The sequence below is a fragment of the Zychaea mexicana genome, assembly GCF_025766255.1.
Source record: "Zychaea mexicana strain RSA 1403 chromosome Unknown BDB00scaffold_12, whole genome shotgun sequence".
NCBI lineage: Eukaryota > Fungi > Mucoromycota > Mucoromycetes > Mucorales > Lichtheimiaceae > Zychaea > Zychaea mexicana.
Genome location: NW_026516675.1, coordinates 1 through 27,511, shown reverse-complemented (window position 1 = coordinate 27,511; position 27,511 = coordinate 1). Strand labels below are relative to the sequence as shown.

Here is a 27,511-nt window from a genome sequence, read left to right as displayed (position 1 = left end):
GAAGCAGCCTTGGCCTTCGATGTAGTCGACAAGGCGCTTCACGGCATCCTTGTTGGCCTGGTTTGTGAAGGGGAGGTCGAGCCTGAGACCAGTGTCGCCCAGTCGCTCATTCTGTGTACGTATACAATCCTTCAACACATTTATTGTAATAATAGAATTCTTTCTTAGCAATCATCACTGTTCTAATATTCACCACTTTCTTTTTTTTACAATTGTCTCTCTGTTCTCTAGTATGGCACTTACAGACACAAGTGGAACACGACGACCACGCGCTTCAGCTTGACGGCCAACGCCAACGCCACCACCTTGACCTTCACCGAGGGCCCTACTACCAACTGTGGCAGTACGATATGCCATATTGGCAACTGTTTGGCCAATTCTATCGACCTTTTCATGCAGTGCCTGGTTCTCGGCCTGCAAATTACAGACAGTATCCAAGAGCGCGTTATGCTGTTGTTGTTGCTGCTGCCGATCTAGGATACTGTTCTGCTGTTGGGCATCATTTTCACGCTGCGCCATGCGCCGTTGTCGCTGGGCTTGGAGATTGCTAACAGTAGGCATCTATACAGTATTATACAACCTCAATCTCCCGACATGTCACAGCAGGTCACCAGCAAAATTTGGGACCCGCAAGAAATAACACTTGTTTTCTGCCATCTACATGAGAAATAACTGGAGTTATTGCCGTGCGGGTCACAAAATAATAATATTACTCTCTGTCCTTTTGTTTCTGACACCGTTGCTATGCTACTACCTGTCATTGTCATGTGTTCCATTTTCAAATTCATCTATATTATACTTGCGATTTCGCCATTACAACAGTAAATCTAAAACATATGACGGAAAGATATTTTACAACAAACAAAATATGTTTCATTTATTTCAAGTAAATAGTTTAAGTGGGTCTGCTGAACAAGTAGCAAAGGGAGAAAAGAGCTATCATAAACACCTAAATATTTTGGAAAATCGTTGTCGCCTGTTTGTTAAGCTCGTTTAAGCTAAGTCCAAGAGCATTGCGCCTTTCTTCACCCATTGCTGCTGCTGTCGTTTCCGAAATCCCTTTGGCAGAGGCAAATCGCTCGACCTCCTTAATGATCTTGATTCTGCGACTGAAGAACTTGCGATCGCCGTTTCTCCATTTTGCACCCCAACGTTGTTCCAGTGTTTTCACTGCATAGCCTCCAGCAAGCCCAACCGACCACTCTGCCCAAAGGTCAGTGACGGTCTTGATTCCCCGGCTCATCATGTAAAACGGTGGCTCACTCGTTGCATCAAGACCCAATGATTCGGAAGGTGCTGAACTCGGGATGGATGTAACTGTTGCTGTTGTTGGCTGCTGCTCTGGATGGTGCTGCTGTGTTGGCATTGGTGCTGCTGCTGCTGATGATGATGATGGCCAATTGATGCTTAGGTTTACCGTCGCACGGCCGGATACGAGGTCAGAAAGGTTCTTCGTCATATTTTCCATCTGCATTTGCATTGCATCTAACCGCGAAACCATTTCATTGTTCATCGTGCTCATGCGTTGCTCAAGGTGAGGTACGGCACGTTGCAAGAGCAGATCTTGAGGGGTGGCATCTTCTTGGATGGATCGTTGAAGATCTCTAATAGTCAAAATAGTAACAACAATAAGTACCATATTGATGATCATCTTGTGCATTTTTTAAAATCAATACTTACTCTTTGAACTGGATGTATAACGGCTCTCTGAATATATGATTGAGAAAAATTGGATGATGCGGATACTTTTCTTGCATAAGCACAGCGTCTTGAAGAAACGTAACGCGCAGAACACCTAAGAGACGCAGAAACCCGGCGGCAGCCACTTGATCAGGTCGAATTGTTTCCAGCCAGTATTCGACACGAGGAAAAATCTTTTTGCATAATTCTTGAGGAGGGTTAACGGCAGCACGAGGCAGAAAGAAGTGACCCTGTTGAGCAGGAAAGCCGGCCAAGACGCGCATGACTTCACGAGGAAGACTTGTCAAGTAAGCACCATTCATCGTAGTGTTGTTCCATCTGCCTAATCTTCTTATCTGCGCCTCGTCGGCACCATCCAAATCTGCCATCTTGCATGAGGATCCACGGGCGGCATGTGTCTTCTTAGAGGAGACAATGTTACATTTGGCAAACGCCTCGTCGATCGCTCGAAGTTGCTGCTGATATGAGATTTCGGTGGTGTTGGTGGCGGAAGGAGAGGTGCTCTTGAGCAAGCGGATATCATACCAATCTTGGTTATGAGTGAAGACGGGGAATGGTTCGTTTTCGACATGCCAACGCCAGAAAAAATAAAAAGAAAGAGCCATGAAGGGGCATATCTCGACGCGAGTGTTCCGGATGCAGGCGACAAGTTCCAGACGACCGTGCTTGTTTGTCTTTCCTTGCTTGATAATCATCATGAGGGAATGGCATTCGGACGGGCCTTCACGCTCCAATTCGACACTGTGCATATCGGGTAAGGTAGCCTTCCGTGCTGACTCGCTTCGCAACAAACAATAGTGAGAAAGCAAAAATGCGAGAGCATTGCGCAAGTGAGACCCTTCGTTCTTGGCCATGTAGTAATCGACAACGTCGGCAATCTGATCGGTGGTTGTATATCCATCGATCAATGTTCCAAGTGCACGTTCGTCGTAATTTTCACGTCGTTGGCTTTCTTCGCGGATTTGGACGAGGTCGATAAGTTCCTTGACAGCGCTACGTGGATGAGGATGACTATTGGCAAACGAACGAACTTGTTGCTGATATAAATCGACGATGGCGGCAACGTAGCTCATGAAAGTGGAAGCTTTGATTTTCTTGAGCTGGGTCGATCCTTTGCCCTTGCGACGAGCATCACGGTTCATGACCTGTTAATTGAGATTGTATAAGCTAAGAAGCAGTACAGCAAAACTATGATTTTGAAGTCGCACATTTCATAATTATTGTACATACCTCTTCTTTGAGAAACAAATGGAGCTTGTCGCCATAAACAATATAACGAGTTTCTGCAGGCAAATGCGGCATCATTCTATCGCACCATTGACGGTATTCCGTTTGCTTGTTGACATAGGTTTTCTTCGTGTTGGCTGGGCGTGCTTCAAGTGCTTCATGGTGCGTTTCATTCATAGATTCACGCATAGCCATTTGCGAGGCCTGATACGTAGAGGAGCTGGCAGTGGTGTTGAGAGACATAATTGACAAAGATGTGTTAGAAAAAAGTGTAGAGCTTGAAAAGTTGGAAATATATTGCAACTAAATAAAGGCAACATTTTTGAGAATAGTAAATGGTCTTTTATTTATATCATTTGTGATAGCAAAGAAAACACTGATGCTAATCTAATTGAGAATGAGTCAATGTACGTGTTATTGCATTGTTACTGCTACGCTCGTTGAGTCTAAGGATGTGTGTCATGTCAAAGGCATATGCAAGATGTGTCATAAATGATTCATAGCGGTGACCTAGCGGGTACTCAAATTTTTTCTACAATGCGATTATTGTGTGTAAGGTCACAATTTGGCTGGTGACTCAGTTTTGTGACCCAAGCCAATCCCCGAAGATAACTCCTTATTATTTTGTTATATAGGGTAGAGTGTCAAATTAATTTAAAGTAATAACTAATTGGTTTTGATTAGCATACTTTTTTAACATATCTTTTTGATTAAATTCATTAATAGAAATCCAACTATTATCATTGTCAGAATAATCTTTCCATTTAATCAAAAACTGATATTCATTATCAATAACTTTATGACCAACAATGCATTCAATTTCATATACCTTTTTATCATTATTTCTAAATTTATTTATATCAGTAACTTTATTTTTACCTTTATTTCTTTTTCTTTTATTTCTATTATATTCCTTTGGAACATCTAATTCAGAATCAGAACTATTATTATCAACATCCATTTCATTTTCACTAATTATAATATCAATATCATCATTTAATTCTATTGATAGTAATTTTTGTTGTAGTTCTTCAATTCGTTTGGTTTTTTCTTTAACTTTAATTTCATTTGATATAACAATATCTATCATTTTTCCTTCAATAGAGAAATTAAAACCTTTTGTTTCCCATAATTTATGATGAGATTGAATATTAATACCAAAGTCATCTACAAATTTATGTAAATTTTTAAATAAGCAAGCTACTTTAAATTGTAAATTATAATGCTTTATATCATGCATTTTTGTAGCCTTATGATTATTATTAAACCTATTAAATTTACTACCCAATACTGAAAATTCATTTTCGATAATAGATGTAAAACTTCCAAAAATATCATTATAATGTGTTTCATGATAAGTTAAATCAACTCCAATATCTTTTCTAATAGGATAAATAAAATTATCATCTGAGTATGACTTTCCTTTTTCTTCTGAAATTTGATAAAATTGATTTAAAAATAATGGATAACCTCCATCCATAGCTAAACAATCTGTAATATACAATTTATTATATAACTTCATATTTAAAAACATATTACCATCAGAACTTTCACTACAAAATTCACTTTTAGATACCCACAAAATCATTTCATTTATATCACAAATAATTTGAGTTCTACATCCAGGTTTTTTTAGCTTGTAGGAATATAATTTTTCCCTTTTAATATTTGTATTAACATAGTTGATTTTAGAATCATGTCCATCTATAATCAGTGTCACATGTTTAAATTGTTTAGGATTTCTTTTTAATGCACTATAAATTCTTAATTTTGGAGATGAAAACATTTTGGATAAAAATTCATCAACTTTTTTATTTAAAACTTTATAATTATCTATCCAAAACTTTTGATATATAGCATAAAAGGAAGAATATTTCATATATCTATTCATATATTGACCTGTTTCACCACATACTAAATGATATAATATTACTAATCCTTTTTCTAATTCACTATATGGTCCAGGATATTCACAAACACCATACAGCATAGTAAGGAAAAAAAATACTGCCACATAACCAATTTTATTTTTTAGTTCTATTTTAATATCATCAATAAAGTCTACATCTTTAATCTCTGTTCTATGCTTATATTTATTATGCATAATAGGCCAATTATTATTCAAAAATTGCCATTCATTTATAATAATTTCATTAACTTCATGATTAATATTATCATCAAATTTTTTATCCATCTTGTTTTTTTATTAGAAAAAAATTCAGTTTTTTTGATTTTTTTAATTATATTTAGTTGATAAGATATAATGGATTCTATCAATTCAACTGAGTACTATCTTTAACAACTAGTTGCCTATATCTTTGTCATCACAGCCATCCTCCACCATCTTGTCGATCGACGCCTTCATCTCGTTGGCGAGCTTCACCAGATCTGGTCTGCTTCCAGTCCTTATCTTGTGAGGTGGTTTGATTTCCGTGATCAACAAGCCCTGTTCGCGTAAACCACTGTATGCGAAATTTATTGACAGATCAGAAAATCGCAAGTCGGCTGAACCTTGGGCTTGTCCATCGGTTCTTTGCAATGAGAATATCAGTAGAATTACTTTTATACATTTTCTTTCCTGTGCTTACCCTTTTTTGTTGGTCTTCATGGTCCCCTTTGTAAATGGGAGCACGACAGGATAGTGGGTACTACATTACCTTGTTGGTTACAAAAACATAATTATTTTTATTAAAAAATAATTGTTTTTCAATGTTTAAATAAAAAGAAATATAATTGTTAGTAAACATAAATGTTTACAAAATTATTTATCTATTACTTCTAGAAATAATTAATGCCAAGGTATTTGTGTAACCACAAATATTTTTTTGGTACATTATTTCAAAACAATTAAAAAATCCAATAATTAATTATTGGTTTTTTATATTTTCTAAAAGTTTTAAAAAAGAAATGGGTTAATCCCATTTCTACTAGTAGAAATAAATAAAATTTATTTCTTAATTTATATTTTAATATTTGACCAATAAAAAAATGAAATTAAAAATTTCATTGGTAAAATAAAATGATCATATGATCATTTATTTTGGATATGATTTTAACAATGATAACTTTGTTTATCCAATACGTAAAAATATAAATGAAAATCTAACTATTACTGAAGAACATTTTAATAATACATTTGGAAGCTTTAGAAGTAAAATTGAAAATCAGTTTTCTGAAATTGGCAATAAATTTTATCGATTTAATAATAATAAATCAATTGTAAAAATAGATAATATTAAATTTTATAACCTCCAATTTCAAGTAGCTTGTTTATTAAAGAATATTACAAAATTCGTTGAATTATTTAATATACCTGTTTTACCTCACCATAAATTATGGCATAGTCATGATTTTGATTTTCCTATTGAAAAAAATTAATTGATATAGTTGTTAGTAGTAATAAACAAAATAAAGATAAACTTGATAGAATGGTACAACTACAAAATGATTTATTAAATATGACAGTATCAAATAATACAATGGTTATAGATAATGATAGTGAATCAGATGAATTAAAAAATAGTGAAAATGATAATGATATTCCTAATTTTAATGAACGTACTAGGAAAAGAAGAAGAAATATAAAAGGTAAACAGCGTGCAACTGCATCATATGAAATAGAAAGTATTGTTGGACATAAAAAGGAAAATTTACTAACAAAAAATTTGTTACCAATAGTTTTTATACAAAAACAGTTGGTAATGCATATGCGCCAAGTCAAGAAGCGATTACTGGATCCAGTATTGTTGTGCTTGAACGTCAGGGTCAAAGAAGCCAAAAGAAGTGATTGCCTTCCAAATGCATTTGACATATTCGTCCTCTTTGGTGTCATCGTTCTCTTCCAGTGGTTGTAACGCCATTTCACACTGCTCAAAGATTTCTTGAACAGAATCGTCCAACGAAGGGAAAACATCCCCTCCTACTGTTTCTATTTCTGCAAGCTCTTGCTTTGTTAGCAAGTCTTGCCAGCAATCATCCTTGGGATCGATTATGAATGAGTGGACAGTACTGTACATTATTCACATTTGCAAACCATTGTAAGAGTTTAATGTGGTGGGTAGTAAAAAATTTGGATGTCAAAATCTTTAGACTTACTACTCATAATCGCACTCCATTCCGTATTGAAACATAATATCTTCCAGGTAGACTTTGGCACCGTCTTCCTTGGTGCGCAGCAACCACTTTTTCTCTTCTTCCATGCCTTCGTAATCTTTTTTGAAGCGGTCTTTTGCTTCGGCCGTCAATTCCCACGAGCTACTTTTCGATGTCTGTGTTGATGTCGTAGGTCTGCTTCTTTTCGACGAGTACTGTTCCTTTTTTTTGTTCTGTATCTGTGTTTTGATGTCGTCCCAGTCGATATTTTTCTATTTTAAATAAATCAGTAAGAGGTTGCATTTGATAAGTTTCGTGTCACTCACATCTACTATGTTGTCGACGTTCAACTGCTTCGCTACAATTTGATATCGCTTAATCCAGATACGCTTAATATCTGCGCGCAAATCAGTGTTTGCAGCTACTTCATTACAGCGTGTGTAGAGAAAATCTCACAAAGAGGGTTCCTTTTCCGAGGCCATGCAGATTTTGACATATGTTTCGATTGCTAAGTGCACAGAGTACGATTAGTAAAGATTTTATTTGGAAACTGTTTCAACATACATTGCTGCGCTTTAAGTTCGCAATCAGTGCTAGTAGATGTTGCCATGGGAATAATGGTTGCCTTGAAAACGAAAGTATCCTTATTATGAGGTTTCTGTAAAGGTGGATTGGAAGGGCAGGAAACCGAATCTGAAAAATCGGGCAGGTCTATTTGCACACCCCCTCATGCACACCCCCAGTCACACCCAGGTAGGATTTCCGTTACACACACCCCGCTGACATTTCTTTCGTGCACACCCCCTCACACCCTTTTGACTGAAAATTGTGCAAAATATTTTGGTCATGCACATCCTTTATTAAAGTTACAGTAATGCAGCTTATTCCTGAAGCTATGCGAACTTGCAATAAAGAAATGATCCAGCATAAAGTATATGCTTAGATAGAAATATATATGAAACACCTCTTTACCTATCATCATTGTATATGAGTATACATAGGACGGACAGTTTTATTATGTAAAAATCCAGGAACATTTGATGTGATACAAACGCGCTTTTATTTATTAAAATTTCTACCTACCTCATTACTGCTCATTTATATGCAATGTCAAAAACAATGACCTCAATTCTAGAAGAACTTAGCACTACATGGGATGGATTCGATGCCGCAAAGACTGCCTGCTATGTATGGGGCAAAGAAAATGGTGTCTCGTTGCGTACTATTAGAAGTAATAAGACGGGAAATAAGAGGAAGCTCCAGATTGCTTGCAAGCATTATGGTGAGCCAGTCAACAAGGGCGTATGTGAAGAGCAGAAGACCACGACAAGACAAATGGTTATTGTAGATGACGAGGGCACGGCCATTGCATCATCCAAGGGTAAAAAGATCGACACTCGTCAAAGGGACTCTCAGCGGTTTGGTTGCAAATTCGAAATGATCCTTCGTCCTTTGAACCAGACCAGCAACCAATGGCACATAGTCTCTTTCTATGATGGCGGTCATAACCATGAGTTGGCAAACGAGCTTTCGTCGTACCCTATGCTCCGTAAACTCGATCACGATGAGGAGGTCGTTATGAATAGGGATCCGTATCAGAACCGTAGAACCGGAACCGAACCGAACCGAAACCGAGAAAATACGGTTCGGTTCCTACCAAGAACCGAACCGGAACCGAACCGGTTCTGTATACATAGAACCGAAGAACCGAGAGGCAGAAGATTGCAATCAGCGATTTTGGTAATTAGTATAAAGTAGGCTATAATGGAAGTTACGAACAATGTTATTCCGAAAAGACCACGAAGTAGTGTATTTGCAAGCCATACTTTATTGAAAACCTTAACAAAACCTGCAAAAGCAGAAGGGAGTGAAAAATAGTAAAGAAGAGAAGAGAAAAAAATAAAAAAACACTTCTTCTGACGGCAGCTTGCTTTCTCCGCCCATGACACACATCATTACTTGTTCCTCTACTTTGCTACCCACAATGCATTTTTCTCCATGACGTACTACTTTACTAGATTTATCATGGCTTCTCGATCAGTTTTATCAAGTTTGTGCATTCCGTTTGAGATTGCGCATTCTGGGGCTCATAACAGAATTATCTTACCCATTCACCCTTTGCCTTTTATGAGACACTATACACTATACACACGTAGAGACACAGCAGCTGTATGTACTGCCGGTTGTGGTTCAATTCCTCCAATGTTACGATAACATATTGTACTAGTAATACTAAGTCGCTCTAAGTAAGTACTATAAGCTCCACTTTTTTTTGTAAAAACTGTGCTTTAATCTTTTAACCATGCAATGACCCACATCGTATAAGAATGTTTACATTCTGTTTCTCTTATTCATTTTGAGATCGCTGTTCAATGTACAATAATAAACTATTCTTTTTTACTGCAGTATTCAAGTATACCGCGACATCTGAACACACACATCAGCTTTCATTTAAAGATACCGATTCTTGCCTTTTTTATATATATGATGGGTTCGGTTCTTCGGTTCGATTCTTCGGTTCTACGGTTCTCGTCGGTTCTAGTCGGTTCGGTTCTCGCTTTAGACGGTTCGGTTCGGTTCCCTTCAAGAACCGAACCGAACCGAACCGTGCGGATCCCTAGTTATGAAGATGGTACAGGCGCATGCAACCAACAAAGCTGTATTGTCGTATCTTGCCAGCAAGAACAAGATTGCTCATCCTAAGGACATCACCAATCTTCGTCAGCGCATCTTCAACAACGACCCAGATCATGCAATGTTCCAGCTAATCAAAAAGCTTCAAGAAGACGAGTACGAAGTCCAATGGAAAGCAAAACAAGAAGGCGACAAACGCTTTTTGCAGTCTCTCTTCTTTGCGCACAGATCGGCAATCGCACTCGCTCGCCAATTCCCGGAAGTTGTTACCTTGGACGCCACTTACAAGACAAACAAGCACCGGTTGCCATTTATCAACATTGTTGGAATGGCAATATCGGATATCCCCAATTGATGACTTTCTGCATTGCTGGCTGCTGGGTATCAGAGGAAAACAACGACAGCTACGATTGGGTGATTCGCAACCTTCAAACTGTCGTTTGGCCACTTGATCAGGTTTCGTCCCCTGGTGTGTTTGTAACAGACAGCGAATCTGCTTTGACCGGTGCTCTTGACCGCGTTTTTCCAACAGCGAAGAAGATCCTATGCAAGATCCTTATACGACGCAACTTCAGGGTCAACCTACGCAAGCTTTTTGATGTCAAGGACCATTACGAGGAACTGAAGAAAGCTATCAATTTTTTAATGGCTAGTGAGTATCAAGACAAGTTCAACGATATGCGATCCACGATTTCGAACGAGAAGCTCGAAGAAAAGGCAATGAAGATGTATGAGGAGGCTGCTCAAATAGCAAAAAGACCCGACGTTGTCATGGACTATTGGCAAAGGTGTGTAAAATTGAATAAGCACGGATTTTTTGACCACATGATACTTGGACTTCAACATGTTTTTTCGGTATACAGAAAGCTTGCTTCAAAAGACAAGTGGGTAGGCAATCGTCTCACTTATGTAAAGCATTTCGGAAATGACAGCACAAATAGAGTCGAAGGGACGCATGCTAACATGAAAAGGCAATTATGTCCTCAAGTGGCAATCTCCTAACTGCCTTTACGCAAACTGACGAGTTTTATCGATTGAAGGTTTATCTCTTATAGTAATTATATTGATCCGTTAGTGACGCGGCTCTTACATGCTTTCTTCCTTATATTAGAACTTGAATTGGAAGCGCCAGATCGACAAGGAACGTTTTGGCGGAAACTCGCATATCCCACCACAGCAAAAGCAGCGTTTGGCAGCTTTGGAACGTAAAACTTCCAAGTTCGCTTTCTATGCCATCCGTGACGAGCTAACAGTCAATAATCCGTTAAAGACTGATCACTGCCAATGTGCAATCAAGTATCATTATGATATTCCGTGCTGCCATGTGCTTCCACCATAGGGTGAAATCCCATTAAGCTTAATTCCCAGACGCTGGCACCTTTATCCTGAGAAAACGGCATCTCAAGGTAGTCATGGCTGTTATGTAAAAGCTGTTATATTTATAACGTACAGTAGCTGATTTTTGTTGTTATTAGGAAAACCAAACACAACAAGCAATAGCAATAGCAACATTTTGGCGATGACTGGTTCATTTACAGCCCCAAGCCTGGAATCGCAAATCGAAGGAGAGCTCACACGCCTCAACAATCTTGTACACCGCTTTCCAGATAATCAACAACGTGCAAACTCTCCTCGCGCACCTAAAATCTATCAATGATGGTATGTTCATCGACGTTGAGCAGCTTCAGCAGCCAAAATCAATCCCCAAAAGCACCCAAAAACCACAAAGCAGCAGCAACAAGCGTGAGCTGATCGCTTTAGAGCATCAAGACTCTCAAAGCCGAAAGAAAGCAAACACCGGCATTGGTTGTGATGCTGCAGCAATATAGTAAAGTTTTATGCATTAAGATGTATAGCCAATTCTTTATTTAAATTCTTAATATCTATAGGAATGGAAAGATGGAGCCAACAACAACAAATGAAGCAAACAACATGGCACTTACCATCCCTCCTCCTCCAAAAATTCGCTTTGTACCCAACCTCAACCTTGTTTGCAAATGGATCCCTCCATCAGCTGTTGAATTGGTGCATAATCCCATGCCAGATGGTAACTGTGGCTTTCGGGCCTTAGCTGTTGAGCTGTATAACACAGAGGAGCGATACATCGATGTCAAGACCAAGATGCTCGATCAGTACCTCTCCAACGCCAATACGCTTTACTAATACTACGACAAGGGTCGTTTACTAAAAGTACTCGATCCATATTCAAGTGAATGGTTCATCTCGCCTGAATGCAGTCAAATTGCCGCTGATACGTTCGAAACGCCAATTGTTATAGATGGCGCACAATCGCACATTTTCTTCCCTTTAACAACCAACCCAGTACACGCCAAGAGCACCGACCCGATCGTCCTCCAGCTTATTGGAAACCACTTCATACTCGTTATGACCAAAAACGACGCAGCTATCCAGTGGCCTGAAATATTGCCTGAGGGTCGTGAACCACACAAAAGCAATCACAATGATCCTTGGTATCCCCTTTTTGAAGATTCATTTGAGCGGTCTATTCGACCGTTTCCCGATTTCACGATTCCCAATAACGAAGAAGTGCATCCCATTCACGTATTTGATTTTGAGGGCGAAGACTTAACCACCTGTAACCGAAATAATTAATCAGCTACTTGACACTTGATCCTCTTACTTTTTCGCTACCTTTCTTACTTTCCCTGCCACTTTCTCTTTTTTTATTCTTTTTGCCAACACCTTATACTTAGACTAATGGACGAATCCTGTATCAATTTTCTTTATGCATACTGCCAATTCTTTTCAGTCAAAAGGGTGTGAGGGGGTGTGCATGAAAGAAATGTCAGCGGGGTGTGTGTAACGGAAATCCTACCTGGGTGTGACTGGGGGTGTGCATGAGGGGGTGTGCAAATAGACCTGCCCGATTTTTCAGATTCGGTTTCCTGCCCTTCCAATCCACCTTTACAGAAACCTCATAATAAGGATACTTTCGTTTTCAAGGCAACCATTATTCCTATGGCAACATCTACTAGCACTGATTGCGAACTTAAAGCGCAGCAATGTATGTTGAAACAGTTTCCAAATAAAATCTCTACTAATCCTACTCTGTGCACTTAGCAATCGAAACATATGTCAAAATCTGCATGGCCTCGGAAAAGGAACCCTCTTTGCGAGATTTTCTCTACACACGCTGTAATGAAGTAGCTGCAAACACTGATTTGCGCGCAGATATTAAGCGTATCTGGATTAAGCGATATCAAATTGTAGCAAAGCAGTTGAACGTCGACAACATAGTAGATGCGAGTGACACGAAACTTATCAAATGCAACCTCTTACTGATTTATTTAAAATAGAAAAATATCGACTGGGACGACATCAAAACACAGATACAGAACAAAAAAAAGGAACAGTGCTCGTCGAAAAGAAGCAGACCCACGACATCAACACAGACATCGAAAAGTAGCTCGTGGGAATTGACGGCCGAAGCAAAAGACCGCTTCAAAAAAGATTACGAAGGCATGGAAGAAGAGAAAAAGTGGTTGCTGCGCACCAAGGAAGACGGTGCCAAAGTCTACCTGGAAGATATTATGTTTCAATATGGAATGGAGTGCGATTATGAGCAGTAAGTCTAAAGATTTTGACATCCAAATTTTTTACTACCCACCACATTAAATACTTACAATGGTTTGCAAATGTGAATAATGTACAGTACCGTCCACTTATTCATAATCGATCCCAAGGATGATTGCTGGCAAGACTTACTAACAAAGCAAGAGCTTGCAGAAATAGAAACAGTAGGAGGGGATGTTTTCCCTTCGTTGGACGATTCTGTTCAAGAAATCTTTGAGCAGTGTGAAATGGCGTTACAACCACTGGAAGAGAACGACGACACCAAAGAGGACGAATATGTCAAATGCATTTGGAAGGCAATCACTTCTTTTGGCTTCTTTGACCCTGACGTTCAAGCACAACAATACTGGATCCAGCAATCGCTTCTTGACTTGGCGCATATGCATTACCAACTGTTTTTGTATAAAAACTATTGGTAACAAATTTTTTATTGGTAACAAAAATTTAAATTAATTATAAAATTGAATTTTATTTTTAAATAAAAACAAAATCATCCAAAGATTTAAATTATTTATAAAATTGAATTTTATTTTTAAATAAAAATAAAATCATCTAAAGGTTTAATAATGGTTGCACTTAATGATTATCTCCCACTTAACCATATTCAAATTCAAAAAAATCTATGTGAAGAAATAAATATTTTTATGGAATCTGAATTTGATCATTTCTTAGAAAACGAAAAAAAATTAATAAAAAATTCAAAAGAAACATTTTTGTCAGATTATTTTCTATACCTTAGTATGAATAATGCATAAGTTCAAAAAAGGAAAACATAAGGGTAGATTCTGTTCCCATAAGATTAAAACTAATATACCTGAAGGTACTAAAAAAGATTTTCTTTATTGCAAACATAGTAAATTACATATTCCTAAAAAACGGACAGTATTAAATAATAGTAAAGATATAGAAATTAAAAAGCTACCTATAAAAATTGAAAAAAAAATCAAAAAAAAAGAAAACCTATAAAAATAAGTTTAGGTAATCCTTTTTTTCTATGCTTTAATAATATTCTTCCATAAATGTTTTATATAATATTATATAATGTTTTTTATAATATACCTAGACTATGTTTTTTAATATATGCTTTTAATAATTCTTTTTGATTAAATATATCAGATAAATTATGATTTATTTTATTCATTGATAAAATTATTTAATTTTTCATAAAAAATATGATGCATCACATTTAAATCATTTATATATTCTGAAATCATTATAGGAGAATAATCAATATCTATAATTTTTGTTATAAATAACAAAATTATGATATTTCTTTATTCTGTCAAGTTAGGCGTCGACCTAAAGGTCTAGCCTAAAGGAGGAGGTACTCACTACCGTTCCGCTACTTTAAGAAATTTTTATCTTTATAAAAGTTACAAAAATATTTAAAAGTTACAAATTTCATTAAAAGTTACAAATTAAAAAAAAATATATCTTTATTTAAATAAATCTTTTTTAAAGTTATTAAATTAAAGGATATTACAATTTATAAATAAGTTATAACTTTTTTATTTTCTTTTAACTATAAATTAGATTTCATAGAGGTTATTTTTTTATTAAAGATAAAATTCAATTTGCTACTATTCATGGCTCTTTCCGCTATTGATCACGACCAGCCAGACAATGGCTCTGGCACTCAACCGCCCACCTCCTCACAACATCAACCGCTCCCAGTGCCTCGTCTCACCTATGCGCGAGTCGCTCAAAAGCATCGTCAATCCTTGATGCGACAAGAACACGACACGATCGTTACCCCTGATGAAACTGACGCCCAAAAGACAACGCGTGTAATCTACTCCAACGTATATCGAGTAGGCGGCTCCCCTGCTTCAGCAAAGAGTGTCTTCTTCGATCTGAGTAGCCGCACTGAACCACTAGGCAAACTGATGACACTTCTCGCCCGTACGTTCCCATCCAACTGCGGTGGTCAACCTGTTCGAGAGGGTCCTCGTGTTTTGGCAGAGCTATACTTTGAGAACGAGGAGGACATCCATAATACGATTTCCACTGGAATTACCTTCAAGAATGGGGTCATTATCAAACCTTGTTTGGCCCTATCCTCCGAGGCCAAAGTCACTAAGGTGCGTCTGTCCAAGTTGCCCTTCATGAACCCTAGCAAACTACTTGAAGGCATCACTAATAGCATGAGCATTTACGGTCGAGTGTTAGACTGTGGTAATTACCGCGATGCCTCCTCAGGCCTTTTCATGGGCAATGGATTTGCAGTTCTTGATCGGCAAACAATCGAAGGCGCACAACCATTTAGCGCAATGTCACACGTAATTTCTTGGCTTACCACCGACGACTATTTCTACGCAACTTGGGCTGCCATGCCGTTACACTGTGCCCGGTGTCACAAACCCGACCACCACGTTCGTATTTGCCCTTCCAACCCGCGCAACTATCGCACCTGCTGGACATGTGGTAAAGTCGGACACATCTCTGTGAATTGCCCAAACGCCAGCGACCATGTCCAAGGAAACAAAAGTAATGCAGGCACCAAGCGACGCCGTATTCGTAACTCTGGCAATGCGGGTCTGTCCTCTCCAGCCTCAGCAGGGGTAACTGAGCATAGTTCCAATGTCGCACAACATGTGGAAGAGACACCAGCTCGTGAAACCTCACCAACAAACGAGCAACAACCAAACGAGCAACAACATCGAACCGACCATGACGACTACGGATCGACCGCCTCCGATGACAACGATTCGACCGCCTCTGACGACAACGAATCGACAGCCCCCGTCGCCAGCACCGACACAGACGATGAGGACATGGCAATTGTGGATGAATTAGAGGCGAATGACGTGTCCACCGAACGACCTGCTGCCACTGCCGAGACGGTTGCCGCGGCGCTCCACTCAGTCTTCACCGAAAAGCAAACTACGCCTAACAGTTTCCAGCACATGCTCCAGCTCGCACAAGAAACACAAATCACTCCAGTGTGGCACACCAGCTATCCCCTCACGGATAACGACAGAGAACATCTCGCGGGCTTACCCGAAGAGGAACAAAAATTGGCAGCTATGATATTGCGTCTACGCTTCCCCGAGATCGAGACAGTGCCTGCGAACAAACAAGCCCTTGAGACTTATACAAGAAGTGGCAGATTAGTCAAGCCGACCGAAAAAGCTATACGCAGTAAGCCGGGTCATCATCCAACAAAAAGAAGATGACCCGCAAAAATACGTATCAAAATTAATTATCATCATGACATCCCATCAGATCCTCAAATTGTGCTCTTTAAATTGTAATAGCCTACGCAAAACTCATAACCCTGACGCACGGTCCTCACTTATTCGGTACCTGCGTCAACAACAACCACAACTACTATCACTACAAGAAACCAATGCTTCTTCAGAAGACATTGTAAATTCATTCGACTTTCAATTCAGACCAGCAGTTAGCCTTTGGACTAGTCGCTGCGGCCTCCTTTCATTATCACCTGACATCACCATCACCAAGATCCATATCGACCTGGCGGATAATACGGAGCGGATCATTTTTGCTCATGTCCAATCCGTTTCCAGCACTTTTACACCATTCTATTTTCTCGTCATTTATGCACCAGCCACATCATCAATCCGTGAGCGACACACCTTCTACGACCAACTACTCGCATCACCTATTTTCAACAACCCTGACTCTAACTATCTTGACCGACTTATCATTGCCGGCGATTTCAACTACAACAGTCACCGAGCCGATCATCATAACCGAGTGCCTGCGGCTTGGCGCGCAGTTATTCAAAACAATTTTCTTGACTGCATAACGGATACAGATGCGACATCACCACTACCCACCTACCGCCATGGGGATCTGTATCATTCCACCCTCGACTACATATATGCTACATATTCCCTACGCCCTCATATTACACGTGCTGACGTGCAAAAACTATGTAGAGCCTGGTCCGATCACAGCTTGTTGACTGCCTTTATTGATCTTGGTAAAAGCCCTCGCGGTAAAGGGTACTGGCGCGGTAACCCCAACTTCACCCGTATCAAAGAGTTTCGACAAGACCTAGCACGGCTGCTATCACGACTGCGCCCTAACCTACAGGCCAATGGTACAATCCAAGAACAATGGGACTGCCTGAAGGATGAATTGAAGCGTTTCATGCAACAGTTTGGACGCCAACGTGCTGACTGGCGGGACCAGCAACTCAAGGCCTTACAAACTAAGCGCAACCGCCTCCTCCGTGCAAATCCGCCCCCTGCAATACTGGAAATGCACTTGCCTCGAGTAGAGCGACAAATCGAAATCATCCAGCAAGAGATGGTTGACACAGCTGCACTTCGTGCTAACGTACGGTGGAGAGAACAAGGGGAAGTATCGGCTGGCTACTTAAAACGTACTGCCACCACTCGTCAGACACAGCGCCTGATCCTAGCACTGCAACAACCCCACACTAATAATTTGGCAACAACACCAACCTCTTTACAAGCAGCAGCCCGGGCGTTCTATCAGGATTTATATACTGCCGACCCAGTGGATCAAGACTCGATGGCCTACCTTTTGGATGAGCTTCCCACAGCCTGCACTATCACGGAATCTGCCTGTGAATTGCTCACTGCTGCATTTTCCGCTGAGGATCTTATCAGTGGCGCCAGACGGGCACCAAGTAAAAGTAGCCCTGGCCTCGATGGCCTTCCATATGCAATCTGGTACTTGGTTTTTCAGCACCCGGACTACCAGGAGCTTGCTCGCTCCGTGTACAATGCTGCCCTACAGGATGCAGTGTTCCCCGCATCTTGGAATGACACTGCAGTAACCCTGCTTCCTAAAAAGGGCGATTTGACGACCTTACGCAATTGGAGGCCTATATCTTTGATCAATACGGACGCTAAAATATTCACTCGGCTATTGAACTCGCGCCTTATTCAAGCGGCTGATCCACTCATCAATGAATTTCAAACTGGATTCTTGCCAGGCCGGTTCATAGCCAACAATGGTATGTTGGTGAAACTGGCAATGGAACAAGCGCGCAACGATCCAGCTAGCAATCATATCGCTTTACAATTAGATGCCGAGAAGGCCTATGACCGCGTTAACCCAACGTATCTTCGCCAAGTCATGGTTCGTTTTGGTTTTCCCGAGAGGGTCATCAACTCCATCTGTACTCTGTTTTTCTCGACCCGCATACATCTCAACATCAATGGGCATGTGACGGATCCTTTCATCCAAGGACGTGGTCTCCGGCAGGGGGATCCTATGTCGCCTATCCTTTTTAATCTTGCTCTCGAACCACTCCTCCGCCGCATTATACATGATACGTCTTTTCATGGCTTTCAACCAGCATCTAGTCAAACAATCACCACTCTTTTGCCACCAGCACCACTCAAAGTCCTCGCGTACGCAGATGATGTGTTCGTATTCCTCGCTTCACCTCAAGATTTGGAACGTCTGCGCCTCCATTTACACCATTATCAGGCCGCATCAAACGCACGGATGAACGCTCACAAAACTCAAGCCATATCGCTCTGTGGTAGGCCGCTTCCAGATTGGGCTCCTATCCTCGATAGGGCGGGCTATCCTCCATGCCACACTCGTGCTGATGACAACCCGGTAATTTACCTCGGCTACCCACTAGCATCATCCCAACATCAACTACACACGTTTCTAGAGCAGATATTGGTCAAGATACGGTCGGCCTGCCAGCTACACTCGCAACGCCAACTATCTATTCGCGGCCGCGCTACAGTACTAAACTCATTGATATTATCGAAGCTATGGCACGTACTACGACTCGTCGGTGCTGCGCCTTCATCCTTCTTCAGGAAATTACGCTCAATATGTGGCCAATTCCTCATGACGCGCATGTTCCCTCGTATCAGCTTCGAGAACCTTTGCCAGCCGCGCAGCCATGGCGGGGTGGGCATTTTGAATCCTCTGCTCCAACAGTCAGCTTTACAACTGCGATGGTTGGAACCGCTCTTTGACCAAGACTCAACTACAGCAACATATCTCACCACCTGCCTCTGGCACCACCTTGTGGTCTCGTCTGGTGCCTCAATCGACCCCCGCTTTACTCTGGTTTTTCCCAGTTTACGTGGTCCAGATGCAAGGGATTCGGGCACTGTCGGCTATCTGCTGTATCGAGCTATTGACCAACTTCCAATCGACTGGTTATCATCTAACCTCTCAGCCGCATCAGTTCTCCAGATACCGCTTAACGCCATTTGGGCACCAACAGCGGCTAACACCCGCCTCCATCGCCCGGGTTTCAAAACAATGAAAGTATCTGACCTCTTTGTCTTTGATGCTTCACTTGGCTATCTCCGCCGTCGATCAGCCGCAGATGGTATTATCCGGAGGATCCTCACTAATCGCTTTTTCAACGATCTCGCTCAAGGAAGAATCTTTATGATCAATGGCTTTGCACGGCTCTGTCTCCCGCCAGCATTTTCAGGCAACAGCCACTCTGGATGTCTTGGCGCAATTGATGCAACACCGCTTTCTCTCCGATTGCACACCACATTGCCCATATGGCAGACAAAACGATATCGCCGTACATGCTCACCACCAACGCATAGTGTCACTGGCATTACCGCTCGACAATGGTCCAAATTTTGGTCATGGCCCATGGAACACACTGCCCGCAACGTCTGGTTCCGCACTATCCATGGGACATTACCAACATCTTCACGCCTTCATAGCTTCAATATCTCGCATGCTCCATCCCCGGACTGTCGCCTGTGCCGATCCAACATTGATACCACGCCCCATTTCCTATTCGAATGCCCCCACAAATATCAAGTGTGGCAACTAGTTTGGGGTCGCCTTCAGTACTCGGATCCTAACCCAGCCTCGATCCTTCCACTACTCTGTCAACTCACGTTACCAGACGAACCACCTACACGTCCTATCACCATATCAACTACTATTGCCTGCATTTTACAAGCAATCTGGGCAGCCTATTGGCGTTTTATCTTTCATGATGAGCCATTTGTACCATCCATGGTCGCCTCTCGGGTCTCTTCTCTGTTAATCCGCTTTCGACCTCTATCTCTTTCAGAAATCTTTTAATCTTTTCTTCTATACTATACCCCCACCCTAAAAACAAAAAAAAAAAAAAAAAAAAAAAAAAAAAAAAAAAAAAAAAACAAACACAAAAAACATATCATAGCTACAACACCCCCTATCTCTACCTTCACATTTTACCACACATTATATCGCTCTTAGCCATAGTCATACTCAAGTATCTTTTTAGTCAATCTGTTCTCTCTGTTTCGCACACAGCCCGCCACTGTCATTGACACGTGGGACTGCAAATAAAACTACTTATTTCGAGGCCGACCAACCTCCATAAAAAAAAAAATTTGCTACTATTTTAAATTTTTGTTACCAACAAAAAATTTGTTACTGATAGTTTTTATATGAAAACAGTTGGTAATGCATATACCCCATAGACCGCTACAATTGAAAACGTGCTCTCATTTGCATCGATTATCTTGGAGGCATCTGGAGAATACGCTGATATTCTGGTATTATATGTATAAATTAACGATATGTACGTACTCATAAATGCAATTAGAAACCTTTAAAATCAGCAACATACATGTTTATAAGCGATTCTTTGATGAAGGTTGAGTCGACTTTGTCAGCGATTGCGCTGCAGGAGTTAAGATTTTTATGAGCAGCCTAAAATATATCATCAGTCAATTAGAGCATTTTTCTCGACAAGATTACATTCTATATAAAATTGCACCTTTTCGAATTGACTTAATGCTTTGATAACTGAATCCGATAGCTCTTCAACAGGATATCGGCCATTGCACTCTTCCACCATCAGCTCCCACGTCTGCTCGTCAAAACCATATTCAAGCGATGAGCTTGGATACACGCTTTCTAGACCATCGATCAAGAAGATGCCATTGATTGACCTAGTGGAAATCAAGTATATTAGTCATATGTTTAAAGCCCTCATAGATGATAATACACTTACATTTCCTCCTGGTACGCATCCAACATTCCTTCTTTGCCTTTCTCGATGCTCAGATCACGGTACTCAAGAAGCTTTTCTGTAACTGGCACCTCTCCGACTACCCACTATAACGAGCTGGTTAATATCAATCACATAAATTTACTGACAGTCGCATTACCTTATCAGTACTTTCATGCAGTACTACAGGCTCGACGTGTTCGGTCAGCGCAATCGTAATCTTCTTCCGCTAATTTGAAGAAAATTTTATTAAGTACACATACTTTTGAACGTATATATACACTCACCACTCACTGGCACCCCTGCACATATATATAATTACTCTTATTGCTTAGTACTTACTCTTTTGGTGGTACTCTCCGTACTTGATTTCACGCTATTGCTGTTGCTGCTCTCGCACTGTCGTGGCAAAGAGGACGGGGAAGAAGATGATGATGATGCTGTAGCTGATGATATTGATGAAGACGATGAGGCCCTTTTGCGGCTTTTTGGCAGAGGTTTCTGTAACATAGCAACTTAACCTATGAGATTCTTTTTGACATCACACGAAATATAGATTACCTTAAAAGGTGAGCGCACCGCATCCCAGTCCGGCTGGTCCTTTCTGAAGTTCTAAAACTTCCTGTTCAGCAACTCGGAATACACTGACGAAAGAAAACTAGAACGAAAATATTCGTACACACCTTGATTCCCCTCTCCATAACTAACTCCGTAAACTTGCTGTTCCAGAACCTTCTTACATCAACATCCTCTCCATGCGAAAACTTGTCAATTATGTCTGAATTTTCCTCGATGAAGGATTTCAAAGACACGACGCCTTTTGCTTTCGCGACATACGCATCAAAATCTAGAGCACACATTCAGTACTATGTATATTCCAGCTTCCATACGCATTTCCAGCTTACATTCGGTGATTTGTTCAAAGTTATTGTTCGCCATTTTGGCATGCACTTGTTCGACGTCGCTATTGGAACCTTTGCTTCTGAGACAAGCCCACTCACCATCGAAACCGCCGCAGCGTTGTGACAGCCTTCGTCGGGGCTCTCTGGAGTTGCTCTATTCATCAAGAAAAATTACGTCAGAGGAATTTTTAGTCAGTCACAAGCACAGAGAAATTCCAAGTCCCATATTGCAAGTCCAACAACTGTATCCAGAAAAAATATGCTAAGTCCAACCAAGAGTATCAGAAAACAAAATATATGATGTAAGAGCATCTCCAACGGTCGTTCTAAAATTTTTCTAAAATGGAACGCCGCTATCCTAGCAGGACCATAGAATTGGCATGGTTTTTCCAACGGTCGCGCTATTCTAAAACTGGCTATTGAATTTACTGCTCTGCTCTTTCTACTTCAACCACTCATTTCACAATGTCAAGCCAAAATATTCGCAACCTAAAACAAATGTTCGATGAAGACATCGAGGAAGAACGCCAACGTCAGCGCAGAGTTGAGCGTCTTCAGAGAATCTTTGCAGCTGATGACCAAGACGACGATCAAGTGAGAAAACCCAGAAAAGGCTCTGTTCCTGGTCATCTCGTCATTAACCGCGATCGCGTTGGAGGTCATTGGCGTTTATACAATGACTATTTTGGCGACAATCCTGTTTACCCGGAGTACAAGTTCCGTACTCGTTTTCGCATGAGTCGTCGGCTTTTCGAACGGATCGTAAGCGAATTGGAGCAGAAAGATGCCTTCTTTCCGCAGAAGTACGACGCGGCTCATACGCCTGGATTGACACCGCTGCAGAAAGCGACGGCAGCAATTCGCCAACTGGCATATGGCGTATCTGCCGATGCGACCGACGAATATGTTCGCCTAGGTGCAAGCACTGCTCTTGAGTGCTTAAAGCGCTTCTGCTTGGCAATCAGCCGCATCTTTGGTGACGAATACCTGCGCTCACCAAACGAGGATGATATCAAGCGGCTTCTTGATATGGCGGAAAAACGCGGATTCCCTGGCATGCTCGGTTCCTTGGACTGCATGCATTGGGAATGGAAGAACTGTCCTGCCGGATGGAAAGGACAATATCAAGGCAAAGAGAAGAAAGCTACAGTAATCCTTGAGGCTGTAGCAGACTTCGAAACATGGATCTGGCACGCGTTCTTCGGTCTCCCGGGTACGCTGAATGACATCAATGTCTTGCAGCGTTCCCCCATCTTCGATGATCTGGCGTCTGATGTTACGTCGCCCGTCAACTTTTCTGTAAATGGCCACAACTACACCAAAGGCTATTATTTAGTTGATGGTATTTACCCGCCGTGGGCTACGTTTATGGATTCAATCACGCATCCGATTGAGAAGAAAAAAAAGGTAAATTTTAACAATGCATATGGAGAGCAGCAACTCTAACTACTTATATAGTTGTTTGCCTGTATGCAAGAAGCGTACCGTAAGGATGTCGAGCGTGCCTTTGGGATCTTGCAAAGTAGATTTGCTGTGATTCGACACCCAGCAAGACTATGGCAACCCGACGATCTGTCAATGGTTATGCGCGCATGCATAATCTTGCATAACATGATTGTTGAAGATCAGCGCTGCAATCCAGGAGAGGATGTTGCTGATGACAACGAAGCCGAAGTATTGCGAAGTGTTGGATCGGCGCCCATTTTGACAGTTCGCAGGGATCCAAACACCATGAGCGAATACTTAAATCGCTATGATGAGATCAAGGATGTTGCGGTCCACGATCAACTGAAGAACGACCTCGTTGAGCATTTGTGGCAGCACCAAGGCAATATGATCTAGTAAAACACAAAAGATATTTTTTATTTATTGTTTTCTATTACTCGTCAACTTCGTCGTCGGTAGTCTGTTGAACTTCTACGTCCTGGACAATGGCTTTTGCGATTCTGGCCTTTGCATTGGCCAAAGCCTCGCCTTTTCTCAGCGTCCAATACTCGAGTTCAGCTCCTGAGTATCTGTCGAGCTGTTCTCGCATCACTTCATCGTCGTTCATTTTCTCCTGGAGCTCGATGCGCCTGCGGCTGTTCTGGACATGCTCCTCTTCAGCCTTCGCCAATCGAGCGCGATCATCGTCCAATTTACGCTTGCGCGTTCCATCCTCCTTCTCTTGCTCCTTGGCTTTCTTGCGACCGATTGGGCGCTTCACATACTCAGGTGCGCTTTGATTTGTCACATTGACATACTTGTTACTGAACTTTGGTTGCTCATGAAGCTCATTGTAACAGTGTTGAAACTTCCAAGCAGATTTCGCAGCTTTCTTATACAGCGTTACTGCGTAGTCTTTCTTCACTCCCATATATTCATCAGTACTGGTATCGTATCGTTTATGAAAACTAACATCCCCTAACCTCATTTTCTTCGTTGTTTCCGCTTTTATTTCGCGCAAGAGCTTTTGCAAGACAACCGCAGTATCTAGACACCTCTCTTTGGATGGTACCCCAGCGGTCCGAGAGGGCTCCCTGGCCAGTTCGTACATCCTTATCTCCCCCTCTTTGAAGAAAATCTTTGTAGATAGTCTCCCACAATATTTGGAGGGGAACATCGGTGCCCTTTGACGAACGAGTGGAGGTGGCAAGCCAGGATTGACACAACCACACATCCTCTTCATTGCTCCAGCTCGGACCGCGATTGCCAGCTTTTGCTGCTGCTGCTGTCGACGATTCTGCAACAACTTCGGGAACGGTGGTCGATTCGACACGAGATTCGACATTAGTGATGGGGATCGGGGCAGAAGAACTGGAAGACATTGTTGTTGGAAAAGGAAGTGATTTATAAAGAAGAGAGAGCTTTATTTTACTGCGTACAACAACGCGATTTTATTTTAGAAAACTTGCCCTAATTTTGGGACGCCTATTCTAAAAAATTTGACGCTTTTCTAAAATAGAATAGAAATAGGACGACCGTTGGAACTCGAAATTTTCTATTTCGGAATCCTAAAATAGAATTTAGAACGACCGTTGGAGATGCTCTAATAAGTATCTTTGCTAAAAATTTATAATGATCTTTATTGTTGACGAGAGGGACGTGCATTTGGATTGATAATTTTTTCTATGTCTGTGTATAGCCTTTTTTGTAGAACAATCATATTCTCTAGTTGTGTTGTAGATATGTTTGTTTTGTTTTTTGCAAATAGATTATCAACTTGATTTTTCGAGCGTTCATATTCGGCGAGCAGATCATTTCTATGCTGCTGCTGCTGCTGCTGCTGCTGCTGTAAAGATGGTGGTGGTAGTTGCACAGATGCTGTTAATGTTGTTGACGACGAAAATAATGAAGATGATGCTGGTAATGATGATGATGATGACGATGATGCTGTTGCTGTTGAATAGCGAGGAAAACTTTGGTTTATGATTACTGGAATGGTGGTGTTATATGCGATCAGATATATATGCTTGCATGGCTGGTTACGCTTTTTAAAATCTTCACAACTACAAGAACCAATAACGCCATTGCTATCTGTTTCTTCAAACTTTAAAGTATACAATGCAGAACTAGTAAAAGATTGACAGGTAACCTATTGCCACAGTACAATTAGCAATTGTAAAAGTAAACGCACACATACAGAAACGATACATACAAGATCATCATGAATAGTTATCATCCGGTCAGCTTCATCTGGTAATTTTTTGCAAGCTTCTTTTTTCCTTTGTTGAGCTTCTCTAGTCGCTGTTGTTTCTTCAACACCAGCCAAAACACGCAGGACTTGAGCACGATAGTCATTTTCGACCAACTGCGTCAACACATAGATTACACGATCAGCACGATGATTGCGACTGTATGGAAGATATTTGCGTTTAAGTTTGGAATGCCAGCTTTCGATCAGATTATTTGTATGGAAGGACGCATTCTAAATATACGACCGTAAATAACATTGAAGCGCAAAATAAAGCTAAAACGAGCCTTAAACGTACCTCTCTCCAAGCCTTGCAACCAATAGTCCAGCACATAGCCATAAAATTCAAAATGCTCGTATGTATCTCGCCATTTTTTACCAAATTCATCCCAAGCCTGCACAAATTCAACGACAGTTTTGCAATTCATCAAAGCACCAAGGGCAGAACGAGCTTCATCTCTTCTTTTCTTCGTATCGGCTGTTGACAGAGTAGTTTTGATCTATAACCCAACATATAGAAAAAAGAAGGTTATATTGAATATACGATAATGTGGCTAACTAAAAGGTACCTTGGACGTGATGTGCTTTTCCCATGCTCTTTTGATGTGCCAATGACACAGAAGAACTTGAACTTGATGACCATAAACTGCTCTGATGCTGTTAATTTCAACTGGACTGCAATCGATCATGATCCTTGTTGGTGTGTATTCGATTCTGTCTCGGAGCCATCGAAACCATACTTGCAAATTTTCACTATCTTCATTATCTGTGATCATAAACGCAAGAGGGTAACCTTGTCCAGTAACTGTATGCTTGGCAACGATAGAAAACAGATACGCATCAGCCCGACCATTGATGATAGATTTGCAAGTCTTGTGTGTGGCATCAATACAGATCTCATTTAGATTCTTGAGCAGCTATAAAGCACATACGCATCTTAATATACGAACATTGCATTATATTTAAGTATATATCTTTTCTTACCAAAGCTTGTCGTGGTGATATCCATGCAACAACAAAAGTAGAATCCGTGATATATTCCAACGTTTGATAACCTTGATCTTATAAAAAGAGAAGCCACTTGACTACACTTTCTTTATCGATTAAATCTTTTCTTGCTAATCTTGACTGTTGGTTGGCGATGATATTCATGACATGATGCTGCTTCACACGTAAGGCTTCCGGGAACGGTCCTTCGCCTTCCTCGAGCTGATACCACAGGTTAGCATCTCTACAAGTTATCATCATAGTTTTGCTTTACATGTATAGATGATACTTACATCTTGAAGTTGTTTATCAGTCAAACGCAGATGTTCCTGAATTTGATCCCACTCCAACTTGTTATTGACAAGTTCTTCGATCCATTTACGTGTTTCAGCGGGGAGTTGTGAGCGAGTTGCATTGGTTATCTCGGTAGGGTCATGGTGTTGATGTTGCCAGTGATATACAAGTTTGATTTTGCCTGAGAATAAGTATTGAATACGGTATCGAGCACGACAATTTACTTTAATAGATGGTTTTGCAAGTCGACGTTTTTTATGGGAGCAGGTTCAGTTGAGCCTATAGGCAGAGCAAAGACAGCTGGAGCCGATGTTTCTCTTGAGTGATCACAAAAAAAAGTGATACTACGTTCAACTGTCCGAGGACGGCCGGCATTATTTCGGCGTGCATCTGAAGCCTTGGGTACGGAGATGTACTTGTTGTTGGTGATGAAGTTGGCATGCTGCTTTGGGGTTTTTCTTT

At 40.8% G+C, this 27,511-nt stretch overlaps 5 protein-coding genes across 5 annotated transcripts; 1 reads left to right on the top strand and 4 right to left on the bottom strand.

Annotated features, from left to right (window-relative positions):
• Nucleotides 1-5,230: 5,230 nt before the first annotated feature.
• BDB00DRAFT_868962 (uncharacterized protein) lies at nucleotides 5,231-5,536 on the bottom strand (the record flags this gene model as incomplete). The annotated part of the gene is made up of 2 exons (XM_053126534.1): nucleotides 5,231-5,459; nucleotides 5,517-5,536. The coding sequence occupies 2 exons, from the start codon at nucleotides 5,534-5,536 to the stop codon at nucleotides 5,231-5,233; spliced, it is 249 nt and encodes an 82-aa protein (XP_052983010.1).
• A 1,120-nt stretch (nucleotides 5,537-6,656) lies between these two features.
• Nucleotides 6,657-7,630, bottom strand: BDB00DRAFT_868961 (uncharacterized protein; the record flags this gene model as incomplete). The annotated part of the gene is made up of 4 exons (XM_053126533.1): nucleotides 6,657-6,936; nucleotides 7,024-7,292; nucleotides 7,347-7,444; nucleotides 7,585-7,630. 4 exons carry the CDS (start codon nucleotides 7,628-7,630, stop codon nucleotides 6,657-6,659), a joined length of 693 nt encoding a protein of 230 aa, XP_052983009.1.
• Nucleotides 7,631-8,603: 973 nt separating this feature from the next.
• On the bottom strand, nucleotides 8,604-8,965 carry BDB00DRAFT_806912 (uncharacterized protein; the record flags this gene model as incomplete). The annotated part of the gene is given in 3 exon segments (XM_053122300.1): nucleotides 8,604-8,622; nucleotides 8,685-8,914; nucleotides 8,934-8,965. Coding segments are annotated over 3 exon segments (281 nt in total), but the record flags the coding sequence as incomplete, so codon positions are not given.
• A 2,544-nt stretch (nucleotides 8,966-11,509) lies between these two features.
• On the top strand, nucleotides 11,510-11,871 carry BDB00DRAFT_806899 (uncharacterized protein; the record flags this gene model as incomplete). Its single annotated transcript, XM_053122299.1, has 1 exon — nucleotides 11,510-11,871. A coding segment is annotated over exon 1 (172 nt), but the record flags the coding sequence as incomplete, so codon positions are not given.
• Nucleotides 11,872-20,656: 8,785 nt separating this feature from the next.
• BDB00DRAFT_71445 (uncharacterized protein) lies at nucleotides 20,657-21,417 on the bottom strand. Its single transcript, XM_053118175.1, has 3 exons — nucleotides 21,365-21,417; nucleotides 21,197-21,300; nucleotides 20,657-21,134 (listed from the first exon to the last, which is right to left on the bottom strand). The coding sequence occupies exons 1-3, from the start codon at nucleotides 21,368-21,370 to the stop codon at nucleotides 20,906-20,908; spliced, it is 339 nt and encodes a 112-aa protein (XP_052983006.1). The 5' UTR covers nucleotides 21,371-21,417; the 3' UTR covers nucleotides 20,657-20,905.
• Nucleotides 21,418-27,511: the final 6,094 nt, after the last annotated feature.